The sequence below is a fragment of the Sphaerodactylus townsendi genome, linkage group LG14 (genome assembly GCF_021028975.2).
Source record: "Sphaerodactylus townsendi isolate TG3544 linkage group LG14, MPM_Stown_v2.3, whole genome shotgun sequence".
Lineage (NCBI taxonomy): Eukaryota > Metazoa > Chordata > Lepidosauria > Squamata > Sphaerodactylidae > Sphaerodactylus > Sphaerodactylus townsendi.
Genome location: NC_059438.1, coordinates 6,873,706 through 6,891,740, shown reverse-complemented (window position 1 = coordinate 6,891,740; position 18,035 = coordinate 6,873,706). Strand labels below are relative to the sequence as shown.

Sequence of the window (18,035 nt, the reverse complement as noted above, 5' to 3'; positions counted from 1 at the left end):
TAAGGAGACTCAAGGTGGCTTACAAGCTTCTTTCCCTTCTTCTCCCCACAACAGACACTTTGTGAGGTAGGTCGGGCTAAGAGAGTTCCGAAGAACTGTGACTAGCCCAAGCTCACCCAGCAGGAATGCAGGAGTGCGGAAACACATCTGGTTCACCAGATAAGCCTCTGCCACTCAGGTGGAGGAATGGGGAATCAAATCCGGTTCTCCGTATTGGAATCCTTCTCTTAACCACTATACCACGCTGGCTCTCTATAAAATTTTACATATTTTGAATAATCAGAATTTTACATACATGCAAAATTATTGAATAACTTTTAGTTGCTCTTCGGTTAGAATTCAGTAGGGCCAGCAGAAGGCCGAATAAAAGATTCTGCAATGGGTAGGGGTAGGAAGGGACAGCCAATTGACCGTTCTGGTTCTGAACTGTTTTTCCTTTTTTTCTTACCTATGACATCATTTCCTGCCATATTAACTTAAAATAAGACAAGCATCTCTAAATATTCTTGGTGTGTTTTTCAAATTTAATCATGATTTCTACATGCCAAGGTTCACTGGGGAGGATGAAGGCTGTTGTTGTTCTTGTGTGTGTTTTCTGCTCTTTTAAATGTATTTATTCATTTTCTTTGCCTGTTCAGTCTAAGCCCAAGCTATGTCGACTTGACGGAATGTCCGTACATGTGGCCCTATTGTTCCCAGCCAATCTACTATGGAGGCATGCCAACTATCGTGAATGTTACCATCCTTAATGGAATGGGAGTCACTGGGAGAATCGTAGACAAGGTAAGGTCTGAGATGGTTGTGATATAGCCGGGCTTGAAGGTCAGCTTCCATTCAGAGAGGTGGAGTTAGTGCACAGTCCCTTTCCTGATTTGCTATTCGAAAACCATGGCTCCTTCCGCACATGCAGAATAATGCACTTTCAATCCACTTGCACAATTGTTTGCAAGTGGATTTTGCTATGCCCCACAGCTGCAAAGTACATTGAAAGTGCATTATTCTGCATATTCGGAAGGGGCCCATGATTTGTAGGGAAGCAGTGTTGTGACTCCACCACATCTGTATGTTCAGCACAGTGACCTTAAGGTTCTTTGCATCCCCTCCCCAAATATAACATAGGCCAGCTTTGTGCAAAAATTAACCAAACCCCATTTTTCTTTCCTCCATGCAGCCCAACTGGCAACCTTATCTGCCACAGAACGGAGATTACATCGAGGTAGCTTTCTCCTATTCTCCTGTTTTATGGCCTTGGTCAGGGTATTTGGCGATCTCCATCTCTGCTGCCAAGAAAGCGGCCTCCTGGGAGGGCATTGCTCAAGGACATGTCATGATTACCGTCTCTTCCCCTGCAGAAAACGATGTAAGCTGACTTCCTTTTCGTGCTTGTGCTTTGAGGATGTTCTGCTCCGCAAGCTGCATGGGGGTGGCCAACCTGCGGTGCTCCAGATGTTAATGGACTACAATTCCCATAGCCCCTGTTGGCAGGGGCTATAGGAATTGTAGTCCATGAACATCTGGAGCAGCATAGGTTGGCCCCCCTTTCTGTAACAGCTTGCCATGAATGTGTGGTAGTTGTTCTCAAGGGTGACCAACTGTTCTGTTTGGGGACAGGAGCCCAAGAAAGCATCTTCCTGCAATGGGCCTTTTATTGGTGTTGACACCGAGGAGTGTCATGAAAGACAGGACTTAGACCAGATGTTTTCTGTTTCTGATCCTGGAAAATGGATTCCTGCAGCACTGCTTGCGGCTGTAGTTCCAGTTTCTCCGGTAGACTTTGCCCTGCAGCCCAGCCCTGTTGATAACACTGATGTGACGTCTGAGTCAGCCAGTGTAACTTCTTTAAATAATTGAAGTCCCGTTTGCTCAGCAGCATCCAGGGGCTAAAAGTTTATTTTGTGAGAAGAACAAAAGCCTCTTTCTGGATTGAAGGATCCAACCAACCATTAGTATTCATTTTTTCATACATTTATTGTGTGTTTTAAACAGCATACATCTCTTACAATTTATTGAGGTAGCTTATGGAGCGCAAATTGCTTTATGCAGTTGAAAATGATAAATAGAAATAATATAATCCTATCAGGAAAAAAATGGCCTACCTTGTTTTGTCTCAGGTGCTAAGACACCAAGGTAGGTTAGGCTGCATGGCACAGTTTCTCGGCCAAGCTTGGCCTACTGAGGTTTGTAGTTAAACTGAGATTTAAGTCTTAGTTTCTCATATCTGACCCACTGTCCCATGAGAAGCAGGGATTGTGCGGGTGGTGGGTGGTGGAATACAATGTGTGTGTCTGGTCACTTGAGCCAAAATGCATGGGTTGGATCCAACCAGGTGACAAATCTCAGGTCCCCCTTGACCACCCCAGAAAACCCTGATGAGGATCATGGGACCTGCATGGGCTAAAGCTATATGGAACAAGAACTGTAGTAAGGTGGAGAAACTGGGTGAAACGGAGTGAAAAACATTCCCAGGAGAGCATGCTGTGAATTTGGTTGGGTTCACAGGACTATTTTCACTTGTTTTTGTCTTGTTTTTCTATTTCTTTTAGTCGAAAGCCGGTGCCGACCAGACTTCAACAGTGAAACTCCCCATAAAAGTGAAAGTCATCCCGACTCCCCCTCGGAGCAAACGAGTCCTGTGGGATCAATATCACAATCTCCGCTATCCACCTGGGTATTTCCCAAGGGATAATCTGAGGATGAAGAATGATCCCTTAGATTGGTGGGTACTTCATTTTTAATGCAATAATAAACCATTATTAAAGAACAGTAACCAAAAAGTCGGATTCTGTTCCTCCTGTAATATGTGGGGGGTTTTTTTAGGGGAAACAAAAGTTTTGTGAATCAAAAGCTTCTTGAAATTAGTTGTCAGCTGATCAGTCATGCATTTCAGTCCTAGTGCAACTGTGAATCCCAAACCTTGCCCACTTTGTTTCTGAAGAGGGCCGGGTGGACTCTACCTCTCTTCTCCTTCTGCACGGAGCAGATCTTGAATGAAGCCTTCTTACAGCCTAAAGAGAGCCCTCTTCGAACTGAAATAGCTCTTTCTCTGGTTGAAGAGATGCTTAAGTTGCAGGGAGGCTCCTTGTGGGGTGGCCGAGTCAAGCCTACTTCAATACTAAAATCAATGGAGAAATCTAATTAAACAGCGTTTGCTGTTTGCAGGCCTAAACCCCACAACGCTTTTGCCGCACTGCTTCTTTTGTGCATACAAACTTTAAAAAAAATCAATCACTGCATTCTGAAATCTTTGTTTTTTTTAGAGAGAAGCTAAAGGCGAGAGGTGTTTATACTCGTGTTACACATAAAGAGATTAGTTTGGTCAGTTGAAGGGCAGCAGTTGAGAAAATTGTATACTTCCACATTAGAATATAGTCCCCAGCGAATATGAGAATTATTGTTCATTTTTGTGCATTGCCTTTGTCAAAACCATTATTTTGTGCATTATTGAGCATGGAACTTTGATACAAGAGCATTTATGCCCAAATGTATTTTTGCTTTCAAACGGATGGACTAGGTGGGCACTAGCACCCAGATGAAGTATTCTACAGCAAAGAAGGTCCAGCATGCTTTATATAGTCTACTAACATATTTATGTGAAACAGAGCATCTCTGAACACTGGCTATGGGTCCCCAAAATGAAACCTTCCTTTAAAAAAAAATCTTTGTTTTTACTGTTCACATTTGGTCTGCTTTCTTGCACCTCTGCCCAAAGATCTTGTGGCTCTCTCTATTTTTATTGAGGGATTTTAGATGGGGGTAGGTATAAACCAGAGAGAGTGGTGCATGCTGGGATATTAGTGAATCCTTGTACTGTTTTTTTTGTAAAGTATTTGTAGTTATATTATAGATCAGTGATGGTGAACCTTTTTGAGACCGAGTGCCCAAATTGCAACCCAAAACCCACTTATTTATCGCAAAGTGCCAACACGGCAATTTAACTTGAATACCGAGGTTTCAGTTTAGGAAAAATGGTTGGCTCCAAGGCGTGCGTTACTCAGGAGTAAGCTTGATGGTAGTCAGTGACTTTGCTTTGAAGCAACCGTGCAACGTTTCACATGAGTGAGTCACGACCCTAGGAGGGTTTACTCAGAAGCAAGCCCCATTGCCAGCAACTGAGCTTACTTCCAGGTAAAGGATCACGCTTTAGTTCTTTGCAAGAAAATCAGTGGGGTTTAACAGAACAGCGTTACCTACACTGCTTCCCCAAAACTAGGTCTTACGTTTAATGCTAATAATCGATCCCAGGCCAGCCTAGATGTGTGTGTGGGGGACTCTGCGTGTGCCCACAGAGAAGGCTCTGAGTGCCACCTCTGGCACCCGTGCCATAGGTTCGCCATCACTGTTATAGATGTACGTGGATTCATATTATTCTCTGGACCTGCTTATAGGTTTTATAGCACACATCAGGTATGATTTGTCCAGAATCGTACATAGAGATTTCTGAGAGTAGAACATCAAAGACTTTGGGGATGGTTGTAATTTTCAGCTATGAGGAGTCATCTTCCCCCTTTCTTATTGAAAGACCCCTCCCTATAACTTGAATATGCAGCACTGTCTAAAAATTAAGTCAGCTGCAACCTTGTAGCAAACCAGGTTATATTTTGACGTTCTTTTAAAACTTCTTAGGAATGGTGATCACATTCATACAAACTTCAGGGATATGTACCAACATCTGAGAAGCATGGGCTATTTCGTTGAAGTTCTGGGCTCGCCGTTTATGTGCTTTGATGCCAGTCAGTATGGTAAGTCTTGGGGTATGTTTGTTTGGTCTCAGAAGAAGCCTGGCTTAAAGTGAAGCTTTGGGGAGGATTGCAAAAGCATTTCTTAATCTAATGTCATCCTCATATATATTAAGTTTTTCAGGGCATGAGCGAGAAAAGACATAACCTAACAGTATGTTGGATATAAGCCTGGCCTACCACGGCATAAGATTGTGCGGACTCAATTGTGAAACTGGTTGTGGTGGGTTTTCTCTCTGTGATACATCTCTGAAGATGCCAGCCGCAGATGCAGGCAAAACATTAGGAACAAGATCTACCAGACCACGGCTGCACAGCCCAGAAAACCTACCACAACCAGTTGAATCCGGCTGTGAAAGCCTTCAACAATACATCAGTTGGGAAAGTTTGTCTTAAGCAGGGCTTGTGCTTTTTTGCTGTTTCAAACGAATACAGTTGGAATACAGTTTAGAGTACTGATGGATATTAGATATTTGTAAATATTGGACTCAAAACTTGAAAGATTTTACCCAGCCCTTCCATTTCCATTTTTTTCCAAAGAGAAAAAAATTATTCCAGTGAATACACTAAATGAAAATCTTGACTGATTTTATGCCAAAAAGTTTGGTTCCAGTTACTTTCTTTGAAGGGTTGGTGCGTAGAAATGCTTGTGACAACAGGCCTATGCGCATGCTGGAGTTGAGCAGCTTGAGTCTTAGTCTCCCAAACCTTCACCATTACTTCCACAGGCCCAAGGAGTTTTTAAAGCTTGCACTGCATGAGAAATTTTATTTATTTTATTTATTTATTGTTTGAACTTTTATACCGCCCCATCCCCAAAGGGCTCTGGGCGGTGTACAGTATAAATTATTCGTATAAATAAATGGCTAAAACCTTTAAAACAGAAATGTCTTGTGAGTGGGAGCCACTCGTAAGTTTGTGGCCTCGCGTGAAAGTCTTCCCTTCAAAGGAGGAAAAGTTCAAAAAGGAAACCACGTGGCAAGTCCAAGACCCTGGGAGAAATTCCACAGATTTGTTCTGCCAATGGAGGAATTTTCCTCAGGTAGAAGGACACTTCCTTCAAATGTGAGACCTTGAATCCGGGCAAGGCTGCTTCCACCAAAAGAAAGTGCCTTGGCTAGTGGAAGAAATCTGCAGGACTGGAATTCCCTGAGGGGCCTAAAGTAGATTTGGGATCCTGGCATTTGCAATAAACATAAATGGCAACAGAACGTTTGAGAAACTTCTACACTATTAAAAAACCAGATAATGTGTGGAGGAAGGAGAATGTCAAAATAGCTTTCTCATTTGTGAATGTTTTCTGTTCTTCCCTCAGGGACTTTATTGATGGTAGACAGTGAGGAGGAATATTTTCCAGAAGAAATCACTAAGCTAAGGAGGGACATTGATAACGGACTGTCCCTCATAGTCTTCAGTGACTGGTACAATACATCAGTGATGAGAAAGGTCAAGTTTTATGACGAGAACACAAGGTAACGGGATCCTTTGGAACAAGGACAAACTGTTGGCAATTTGCCTCTTGGGTACTTCTGGATTAAGGAGTGAGGAAGGAAGTTAAGAGGAAGTCAAAGGTGCTGACTTCTAATATTCTACTCTGAAGGTCTGTTCTGGGCAGCTGCTGCAAATGTGTGGAACCCTTCCATAAAGTGAAGTAAATCAGAGAGACACTTTCAAAGACCAAATGACTGTTACCCTCGCTCCGAAAAATTTGCAATTAATTAGAAAGGAAAAAAACTGAGTGCTCATTAGAGAGAAACCAATTTTAGCCAGGTTAATCGTTTTAAGATCCGAAGGGTCAATGTTTCCATTCAGGGATGTCAGAAATACATATGAATCTGCCGTTATACAGATATATCCTCCTAGGTCAGCGTTCGCTTTGGCTGACTGTGGCGGTCCAAGGGCTTGGCTTGAGAAGATTCTTTTGCACCATCTGCAACTTGAGATCTTTGAAGCAGAGATTGAAACTGGGGTCTTGTTCATACCAGGCCTCAACCCCTGCCTGTATTTCTCTAACTTAAGGCTCCCGAGATTGGTTCCTCCCCTCCCCCGCCACCAAATCACACACTTTCAAGTGTTTTGTGGTGCTGTGTAGTGAGGTTTGTGTCTTATATGGACTTAAAGCCAATATGGAAGTGCCAAAGAGGAAGCATCCTCAATCCTTAACAAATCAAAGATGGCATTTTCATATATGCCAAAGGGAGCTGGACACTTATTTAGTTTGTCGGTTAATAGTAAACTTGTATTCAAGTGCGTTAACCTGTTTGCAGATCTGGAGTTCGGTGCTGAAGAGAGACCTACATAAACACTATAGTCTTTGGCACCTGCTGTCCCGAGAGAGGCTGTTTAATGTTCGTGTTTGTTCCAAGTGAAATGGCTAAATTTCTTGTGTTCTTACCATCTGTGTTGTGTTCCTATTTCTGCAGGCAGTGGTGGATGCCTGATACTGGAGGAGCCAATATCCCAGCTCTGAATGATCTTCTCTCTGTCTGGGGCATGGCTTTTAGTGATGGGTTGTACGAAGGAGACTTTACCATGGCGAGCCATGAAAGTAAGTAAACAGGAGTCGGTGATTCCTAAACAGCTGCCTGTGCTGTAAAACAAGTGCTGGAATTAAGAGTCCATGGCTACATGAGAAAGAGTTCCCAGAAGGTTAAGGAAAATGGAGGCTGAGGTAGAGTGGTGAACAGAGTAGACAGCAGACAGAGGAGTAACAGATATATGGACTGAGATGAGGGTAGAGTTGTACAATGGTTAGAGAGTTGACCTAGTGTTTGGGGAACCCAGGTTCCAGTCCCCACTCTGGATTAGAATTTGCTGTCTGCCCATGGATCATCACTTTCTCTTGTCTTAGCCTACATAACAAAGTGATTATGAGGATAAAATGTGAAGTGGGGGGTGGGGGTGGGGGTGGGGGTGGGGGTGGTTTAAACCACTTTGGGACACTACTGGGGAGAAAAGCAGGATATAAAAATCTAAATAAATAAGAATGTCCTCAGGGAAAGTGGAAGCCCAGGAGAAAGGGGCCGTAGACAGGAGGGACTGCAGGCCAAGAAGGGAAGCCTGTGGATTAGATAGGGCAGCGAGTTCTCTAGTCCAGAGACCAAGTTTGCCCCGAACATCAGACGCCAGCAGAAGACAGAAATCATAAAACCTACCATAATTATGATGATTGGAAATGCTACACCTAGCAAACGTGTGTTTGTCTGACTCTTAACAGGCTGCTTCAGAGTTGGGGTCCAGCCATTTTAAAAGGGCAGCAGGGCTCAGAGAGCGCAGCCAACAGGGATGAACCAGTTAGAATTTAATAAAAGCGAACATATTAGGCAATTCGTTTACATTCAGTCGTATTTCTTTTTTGCAGTGAACTATGCTTCAGGGTGCAGTATTGCAAAGTTTCCAGAAGATGGCGTTGTCATTGCACAGACCTTTAAGGATCAAGGTACAGAGCTGTGTGTTATGTTTCCTCTGGGCAGAAAATCGATAACTACCGAGTGTGGCGGTATAACTTCCAGGGTCCTTTCTAGGCCTCCAAAGTGCAAGTTTTCATTTAGTTTTTTCACCATACCTTTTATATCCCCTGAAAAACCCAAGAGCCATCTTCACTGGTGGGCCTGCACCCCAAAGGATCTAGAACTGCTACCCATAGATACTGCGTTCATGTGACTGTTCTCAGGTCCACTGTCCTAAAGCTTGACTTTCAGAAGCACACCCATGAATGACAACCAGAACACGCTGCAGCTGGGATTGAGAGGAAAGGCTGTGGTAGAGCGCCAGCTTTGCATGCAGATTCAGTCACTGGCTTCTCCAGTTAACAGATCTCAGGCAGCAGGAGTGAGTCATAGAATCATAGAGTTGAAAGAGACAACAAGAGCCATCAAGTCCAACCACCTGCAGGGCAGGAACACACAATCAAAGTGCTCCTGACATATGTTCATCCAGCCTCTCCTTAAAAACCTCCAAAGAAGGAGACTCCACCACTCTCCCAAGGCAGTGAATTCCACTGTCAAACACCCCTGACTGTCAGAAAATTCTTCCTAATATTTAGGTGGAATCTCTTTTCCTGCACCTTGAATCCATTGCTCCGTGTCCTCGTCTCTGAGGCAGCAGAAAACAAGTGTGTTCCCTCTTCAAATATTTAAACATAGCTATCATGTCTCCCCTTAACCTTCGCTTCACTAGACGAAACTTCCCCAACTTCCTAAGCCTCTCTTAGTAGGTCATGGATTCCAGACCTTTCACCATTTTGGTTGCCCTCCTCTGGCAGTGCCTGAGACCCCAGGCAGCAGCTGCCAGCCATCACAAACAGCACTGGACTAGATAGATCTTTGATTGGTTTGGCTACAGTTGCGTAGGTCCATATGATTTCAAATGTTACAACTTGAATTTGTTTTTTGTTTTTTGCTCCCTGTCTTTCCTGCTGCCTGTAAATACCTTCCAGGTGGAGAATTTTCTTCTAAAAATCATAAATGGATAGTTAGTGGTTTGGATCCTGTGTAAATTGCCCATTTCCACCAAGTACCCCTTTCCCTTGCAAAACCCTGTTCATGTTATTCTTCAGGACCCCCGTCCCCCAGTAGCGGCATTTCTTGGGGACCAGTGAGCTTCAGTGGGAAGGAGAAGGCTGGAAAGTTCCCTGCTGCCACTGGAAAATTTCGTTTGGATCTAACCCATTTTTTTTCTTATCAACTTTTTTCCAAAGTACCATGTTCATTGTTACCAAATTCTGTGAGAGGATCTCCCAAGTCAGTTTATTGTTACCATGTTCATTGTTACCAGATTCTGTGAGAGGATCTCCCAAGTCAGTTTAGATTTCTTAAAACAAAGCAAACCGTTCTTATATAAAGCCCCCACTTCAACGCACATCCAAAATTTTAATACAACATGCTACTATTGATTACTTGTGTGTCTGTATCAGCAGAAGTACATGTTACTGGACACATTACCTGTTTCCAGACAGGGCTACCACTGAAAACAGCATCCTTGTTACTATTTTCTCCTAGTTTCCTGTAACGCCTGCAGTACATATGTGAGCAGAGTTAGACTCTTCTAAGACCAGTGCATTTTGAAGGCTGTAATTCTGCTTATTCTTGCACTGTTAGTAACTTAGTTCTCCTCCCGTGTCAGAGGCAGCCAATTATGGAGATGGTGGAATGGAGAAACACATGTTGTCATGGTGTAGGATAGTTTTTGCCACCTGTTACAGGTGATTAGAGAGATCTTGAAATAGATGCTTCTTCTAGTGGCAGGCTGCTCAGGGATGAGAAACAGTGCGGTTAGAAGACTGCCAGTACAACCCTGTTCATTTCAGTGGGCTTAGGTTGGAGTCACTTTGCACAGGTTTGCACTGTAAGACAAGGGAGATTTATTTTCAGATCCATGGAAGCCTTCTGGGTAATTTGAGGCTAGTCACACATATTCTGCCTCTCCTATCTCACGTATGAAAGGATGAAATGGAGAAGCCTTGATCTTCTTGGGAAAGGGACAGGATAAAATCGAATAAAGAAAATTAGGATGTCTTGCTTTTGTTTGTTGGGAGAAGGGCGTTATGTAGGTATGCAGGTAAAATGTTGGAAGGTGGTTTTTGTTGAGAAAAGAACAGGTAGTCCTACAGCTTGATTAGTGTCCCTCCTTATCAAAAGAATGGATATTTTTGATTAATGAGTTGGCTAGAGACTCGCAGGAGTTGAAAAAGCAATTGGCAAACTGCGTTCCACATTCTGTTGGCAATTGGGAGCCTTTGTACAAACTCTCTTAATAAGAGAGGCCGACGCAGGGCTGTGTTTTTAATAGTATCTCTGCAATGAGCCTCCCAATTTTCATTATTTTATGAACCATTGGTACAAACGGCCGGGGGGGGGGGGGGGGCGGGGAGTTGCAGCTATAATAAAAAAGCACTTGCTAAAACGTTAACCCCCCCCCCCTTTTTTTTTCTTTTTTGGCTGTCTGCTCTTGTGTTTGCCGTTATCTTCTACTGAAACAAAAGGAAAAATGCAAGCAATTTAGTCACATTATAGTCTGCTTCCTGATCCCTTTGAAACTTATTTAGATTTACAGAAGCGGGTTTTGTTCCTTTTGAAAAGTGTATTAGAGCTATATAAAGGCCTTTTAAAAAGAAGTAATTTACTTTTATGGAACCTTTGCAGTTCTGTTTATGAAACTGATTTGGCGGTCACTTCACATTTTTCATTTTGCAGGCATACTAAAGGACATGTGTACATTTCATGGCAATTAAACCAAAAGCCTTCTGTATTAATCTGTCTGTGCTTGAGGAGTCAGGGCAATGGTTGATTTCCCCCCTTCTATTATTTGATGTTTAACAGAATGTCAAACCGGCTTCTCCCCCCCTACCCCGCCCCCCCGCCTCATCATCACAAAAATGGACCAGAATTTTTTGTTGAACACAAACTAGTGTGGCGTAGTGGCTAAAGTGTTAGACTAAAAATCTGGGAAACCTGGCTTCACATCTCTATTCTACCCTGAGAGCTTGCTGCGTAATTTGGGGCCAGCCACACACTTTCAGCCTGACGTGGCTTGCAGGGTTGTTGTGAGGATAAAATGGCTTACAGGGTTGTTGTGAGGATAAAATGGAGGAAACAAGAATGATGCAGGGTGCTTTGGGTCCTCACCAGGGGTGGGGTGGCATTTACTTGAAGTAAAGCTCTAATAAACCTGTCCTCTGGAAACACGATTCCTCTTTAAATCTGAGGGCACCAAGTTGCGTTTGTGACCCATAAAGTTTAGTTTGTACGGAATGTTTGGAATACTGTCGGTTGACCGATTTCCTCTCCATCTTTCTGTCCAGGTCTTGAAGTTTTAAAGCAGGAGTCTGCAATAATCGAAAACGTCCCCATTTTGGGTCTCTACCAAGTTCCATCAGATGGAGGGGGCAGGATAGTTTTGTACGGTGACTCGAACTGCTTGGATGATAGTCACAGGCAGAAAGGTGCGTAACAGAATCCCACGACCTCCGCAAACTAACATCAGCTGTGTTGATGGATTTATAATTTCCCAAGTCTCACTGGGAAGATTTCTTGCATGAGCCTTGTTGAAAGGTGTGGGTTGCTGTGCTTCTACGTAGGAGTTTTTGCTGGAGTACTAACTGCAAATTGTACCAAAGTTCTTCTAACAGCTGCACTAAATCACATCTTAACAACTGCCTTGGCAGCAACGGTTACGTTTTTGCTTGTTAGAGTTCTGATTAATGGCTTATTATTAAATTGCTTAATAGACATTGAACCCAGTCCATGTGAGCTTGCAGTAGGGGATTTTCAGCTGGAAAAGCCATTGTTTCCTCCATCTAGTAAAGCTGTCGAAGTTTAAATAGACACAGCATCTGCTGCAGAATGTGGTTTTATCAACGTTCGCTGGTGACAGAACGTTCTAAGCCTTAAAAGGAATTAGACTGACTCATGGAAGAGATGTTTTTAGTGGCTACTAGCCATGGTGCCCGAGGGGAACCTCCACATTTGTACTCAATAAACATCTGAATCCCAGTGCCTGGAAGTGGCAACATTAGGGAAAGGCTTTGACCCCTGTGCCCCGTTGTTGGATCTCCAGAGGAACTGATGGGCCACTATGTGAGATGGGATGCAGGAGCAGCAGAGGCATAATAGTTAAGAACAGTTGCACTCTAATCTGGAGAACCGGGTTTGATTCCCCGTTCTGCCACTTGAGCTGCGGAGGCTTATCTGGTGAACCAGATTCGCCTGTGCACTCCAACACACACCAGCTGGGTGACCTTGGGCGAGTCACAACTCTTCAGAGGACTCTCAGCCCCACCCACCTCACAGAGTGTTTGTTGTGGGGGGGAAGGAGATTGTGAGCCCTCTTGAGTCTCCTTACATGAGAGAAAGGGGGGGGGAATATAAATCCAAACTCTTCTTCTCTTCTTCTTAATGGACCTCTGGTGTGATCCAGCAGGGCTCTTCTTGTGCTGATGAACGGAGGGGCCTTGAGGGCAATATGGGGAGGGGGGGGGGGGTAAGGTTGACAGATCCATGTTGGGAAATTCCTGGAGATTCAGAGATGGAGCCTGGGGGTGAAAGGCACCTCAGTGGAGTACAATACCATGGCAAAGCATCCATTTTTTCAGGGAAACTGTTCTCTGTAGTCTGGAGACGCGCTCTAGTACCAGGGAATCCCCAGTTCGCCCCTGGAGGTTGGCATCCCTAAACTGCCTTTTATGGAACTGGAAGCCTGCCTCCTACTAGGCCACCAGTGAGGTTAACCAAAGCTAGAATTCCTCCCCTATATGATCTATATTTTTTTTATTAAAAAAAAACCCTCTCACCCCATTTTTTTTTTAAAAGATGCATCTTTTTGTCTCAGGAGCCTAGACCGAGCCTTCGGTTTTGATTTCCAAGACACGGAGAGGGTTTTTTGAAAGCTCTGGCCCGTTGCAGCTTGCCTCCTTATTACTTCTCCAGACCAGTAATTTGGTGCCTGGCCGAAGGGCACGTTTCTCAGAATTAATCTGTTCTCAGTTTTGCTGCAAACAGTGATCAATCTTTCCCAGTCTGTCCTTTGCCCGCTTGTGTTAATAAACTGGACGCTCTCCACCGTGGGCACTGCTTTGTAACTGAAGCCATGCTGGCTTTAACATGAGCTGACGTGGTGTGATGGAGAAGAGTGAGCATGCTGCTTGCTGGGCAGCCCCGGAAGGTTGTGGGGGAGGCATTTTCTGGACACTCGCGTGCCCAAGCAGCAAAGTTATATGAAGCAGATAGCGTGGCCCCCATTTGGACATAACTCATGCCCATAGCTGTGGCTTGGCACAGTGTCAGAATCGCAAAGGCATATTGGGGGAAATGGCACCTGGAGACGATGCCTTCTCGGAGCGTCCACCACCCCGAGGGCCCCCCCCATGCTCAGGAGCGTGGCCCTGCCCCCTGAGCCTCACCCCCTGCCTCCGTGCAGGCTGGCTTTGGCATCTGTAGGCTGAGATTCTCAGGTGCTGGGAAAGACCTCTGTCAGCTTGAGACCTTGGAGAACCTCTGCCAATCTGAGTAGATTATACCGGGCCAAACAGACCAATGCTTTTCTGGCTATTTGGTCCATGGGAGAAAAGGTCGCGTTGCAGACATTCACTGCCTTCTCTCTCCTTGACGTAGCAGCACAGGCTGAGCTTGGCAGAGAGTTTAAAGAGAGTGCAGTCAAAGTGTGGAACGGCACCGTGTAATTTGTGTGTTTATTTCCCCCCCCCCCAATCCTTGAATCCTAGATTGCTTTTGGTTGCTGGATTCTCTTCTTCAGTACACTTCCTACGGAGTGATGCCTCCGAGCCTCAGCCATTCAGAAAACAGACAGCGTCCCCCAACAGGCGCAGGCTCTTCACTTCCTGAGCGAATGGAAGGTGACTGGTTTATAACTGTACAGTGAGAAATGTAGTTCGCCCTTTGTTAAGGGCAGGAACTCTTGATGGGAAAGGGGGGGGGACTGCCCATTGATTGATGTGTCGTCACTGCTATCAGCCTTGATCACCTTGGATGGACTGAGGCACACTGGAAGAGGAGTTGGGAAAGGCACGCAGGGAAGGGAGGAGAAACACAATGGAGACAGGGCTGCGTTCCGAGCAGCTGCCACAATCTATCAGCCCTTTCATCCCTCAATAGCCAGACTGGCTATTGAAGTTATTAGATACTGAAACCAACAGATTTCCCCAGAATGGAGACTGTTCCAGAGAGACCTCTCTCGGGCTTTGCAGCTAGAGCGGAGATCTGCTGTGGTCTTTCCAGTTCCTCTTCTGCCCTTGGTCCCTCTTGCTTCTCCTCGTACCATAGAGTTCTAGGGCATAAAGTGTAGCTTGGTGGTGGGGAACTAACGCCAGGCAGGGAAAGGCATTTCCATGCTTTAATTCCGCCTGTCTGGATTTTTCAGGAAACCATCTGCATCGGTATTCGAAGGTGCTGGAGGCTCACCTGGGCAACCCCAAGCCCCGCTCCCTCCCCGCATGTCCTCACTTGTCATGGGCCAAGCCACAGCCTCTGAATGAAACAGCTCCCAGGTTGGGATTTTGCGTGTGTTTGTGGCTAAAGGGCTTCTGTCTTGAATCTGAACATTCCAATAACGTGGGATTTCTCCCACATCCCGAATGGCTATTGATGGCATCTTCGATGACACAGCTAGTGGCGAAAAGTACTAACACATGACAGTCAGGCATCTTCCATTTTGGTTCTTTTTGGCTTTTAGTAGGATTGTCCCAAAAGAGCTGATTTTAGTTACGGTGTTGGTTTGCGAGTGGTCAGTAAGGCAATTGTAAGAAATAACTGGGCTGGATTGTGTACTACAGTTACTTACAGAGGATCCTGGGGTGATATCTGATCTTCCCTTTCTACAGAGTGATTCATACCAGCAACTTCTTTTCAGAACATAAACAAATATATTCTCTCTTCCTTAGAAGGGCTTCGTGCTTAGTGATTTGGTGGATAAGACAAGGAATGTAACAAGTTATTGATTAGTACCGCAAAGGACAACAGAGGTCTCCTTTAACACTTTTGCAGTTTCACATACACACTGACCTGACAGGCTATTACTGTTAGAGAGAAAAGAATGATTTATTCAGGATACCTGCTCTGTTCCTGCCTCTTTGTGGTTCTTGAGCCCTAAGTACCTATATCTGTGGTGGCGAACCTTTGGCACTCCAGATGTTATGGACTACAATTCCCATCAGCCCCTGCCAGCATGGCCAATAACAACCAGCATGGCCAATGGCTAATTGGCCATGCTGGCAGGGGCTGATGGGAATTGTAGTCCATAACATCTGGAGTGCCAAAGGTTCGCCACCACTGACCTATACCCACTTCAGGTTTGGGGCCAGATATTACCAAGAACAGAGCAATTTGCATTCCCATTCATTGACTTCCTTGTTTGGTTTGACGTTCTCCAAATCCTTCCATGTGTTCTCGCTTGAGGAGGTTTGTCCAGTGATTTTATCTTATTTTCTCCCAGCAACCTTTGGAAACATCAGAAATTGTTATCGATCGACCTGGACAAAGTTGCTTTGCCCAGCTTCCGTCAGAGTCGACCCCAAGTCAGGCCGTTGTCACCTGGAGAAAGCGGAGCATGGGATATTCCAGGGGGTAGGTACTGAACAAGGCATCGCTGTTTCCTGCAATATAGAGCACACATAGCTGTGCAAAAGAAGGGAATAACTTCCAGAATGATAAGAACTGTGTTCTCCTTTTTCCAGGTCATTTGTTGCTCCTTTTTAATATGACATTTTGGCTGAGAGCCAAAATGGTTCAGAGCAGGCGCACTCTACTCTGGAGAACTGGGCTTGATTCCCCACTCTGCCACTTGAGCTGTGGAGGCTTATCTGGGGAACCAGATCAAGATACTGTCTGCACTGTCCAGAAGCATTCCTCCATAGAAGCATTCCTCCTTAACCAAAGTTGGGATTCGTAGTTGTCTGGCAGATTGCATAGCCTATCCCTGAACCTTGTTTTTGAACAACTGAAAATGCATTCTTTGTTTTCCCATACAGGGATAATGCCTGGACGCTACAACCAAGATGTGGGAGGGTCGATCCCTGTCTTTGCGTTCCTCGGCGCCATGGTGGTTCTCGCATTCTTCGTGGTGCAGATCAAAGCTAAGAGCAGACCAAAGAGAAGGAAGCCGAGAGTCAAGCGACCGCAACTCATTCAACAGGGTCACCCACCAAAGACACCTTCTGTTTGACCGCAGTTGCCAAAGATGACCTCCTCTTGTTGGCTGCTTTATGGAATCATGATCGCTGTGATGACGGATAACTGATGAACGCCTGGCCATTAGTTGACTGATGTGTGCCACTTTGTCACGTTGTCTTTGGTTCCTGTTTAATTAAGAACTCATCAGATCATCTAGAAATTATGAAGACTTTTTTTTTCCAGAAGCTGAACACAACCAAAGGCTGGAATACTATTTAAGTGGAGCTGCTCAGTTGTTCAGTGCCCCAAAAAGGGTGGGAAAGGATCTCTGTCTCTCATTCTTTCTCTCTCTTTTCCATCTTTTTTTTTAAACTGACCAAATCTTTTCATTAGAGGCTGTTTTCTATATTTATTGTAGGAGGAGCAAAGAGGAAGAATCTCTTCAAGGCTCTCAGTTTCTCTGATGGCAGAACCATTTTTTTCTGAATGGAATGCAGTTTTCTAAAGCTATATAAATGTATATCTATTATATTATTAAAGAGGAATAGAATTTGCATCCTCCTCCTGTGAAGGGTGAGAGAGAAACTTGGCACTTGAGGGAAACAGGGACAAATCAGTGAGGTATAATCCTTCCATTTATTTTTATAAAGCAACTTACCATGACATTTTTGTAATTTTGCGGCATGATTTCACCATGGTTGGTGGAGAAAATTTTCAATAAATATGTTATCTATATTGAAGCTTGGGAAAAGGAATCAGTTTTTTCCCTCTTGAGTAGTTGTACAATCTTTTTGTTTGCTTTGACCAGCACTAAATCCTGGGTTTCCGATTGTCAGTTAGTTCTCTACCTCAGAGATTCTAGGCCCAATCCACCAAAAGCTAGATGAGTTAAATAAGTAAACCTTAACTTTGATTCAGCTAGTAACCCTTTCCCCTTTATAAGAACATAAGAACTAGCCTGCTGGATCAGACCAGAGTCCATCTAGTCCAGCACTCTGCTACTCGCAGTGGCCAACCAGGTGCCTTTGGGAGCTCACATTGCAAGATGTGAAAGCAATGGCCTGCTGCTGCTGTTGCCCCCGAGCACCTGGTCTGCTAAGGCATTTGCAACCTCAGATTATAAATGCTTTTCACTGGCATGGCTATATGGCCTCCACTTTTGTACTTGTGCCATTCACCCATGTGGTTTATCTCGGGTTGCTTTGTTCAGCACACAAAGGACAGTAATCTCTTTGGGGGCAGGGGTCATACATGATTCACTTGTGTATTATATAAACATGTGAGCTGAGAAGTCACATGGGCAGAAGAGAGTATCTCCACAGGAAATCTTTACTGGATCTCAGACTGGTACAGGAGCAACTAGAGGAGGGACCGCGTTGTGGCTGTCAAGATACATTGAAATGAGATTGACCAGAGCTGCAGGATCAGCAACATCACGCAATGCCATTTCTCTTGCAGCAGATACCACCCAGGTAGCTTCACAGGAAGGGGCCTGTTATGCATGTTGTGTTTACCCCAAAGCTTTTTACAGTGGGTCTCCCTGTGTTTCTCAGTTTACACACAAGGAAGTGCCCCACTGCTTGTTGTGAGTCTACCTGCTCTTTTGCCTGCCCCTGCTTCCAGGTAATTCCTAGTCAGTCCGTTAATTCCTGGGGTTTTTTTGCTGCCCTTAAAA

The 18,035-nt window shown here is 44.6% G+C and overlaps 1 protein-coding gene across 1 annotated transcript in view; it reads left to right on the top strand.

Moving 5' to 3' along the window:
* The window catches only part of MBTPS1 (membrane bound transcription factor peptidase, site 1), a 30,401-nt gene extending 13,301 nt beyond the window's left edge, over positions 1-17,100 (top strand). Inside the window, exons 12-23 of the mRNA XM_048515808.1 lie at positions 639-783; positions 1,172-1,360; positions 2,544-2,716; positions 4,624-4,739; positions 6,052-6,208; positions 7,160-7,284; positions 8,098-8,175; positions 11,539-11,679; positions 13,957-14,088; positions 14,613-14,739; positions 15,684-15,814; positions 16,219-17,100. Coding sequence (XP_048371765.1) covers positions 639-783; positions 1,172-1,360; positions 2,544-2,716; positions 4,624-4,739; positions 6,052-6,208; positions 7,160-7,284; positions 8,098-8,175; positions 11,539-11,679; positions 13,957-14,088; positions 14,613-14,739; positions 15,684-15,814; positions 16,219-16,412 — 1,708 coding nt within the window. The 3' untranslated portion in view covers positions 16,413-17,100. The remainder of the gene's footprint in view (positions 1-638; positions 784-1,171; positions 1,361-2,543; positions 2,717-4,623; positions 4,740-6,051; positions 6,209-7,159; positions 7,285-8,097; positions 8,176-11,538; positions 11,680-13,956; positions 14,089-14,612; positions 14,740-15,683; positions 15,815-16,218) is intronic.
* The last annotated feature ends 935 nt before the right edge of the window (positions 17,101-18,035 follow it).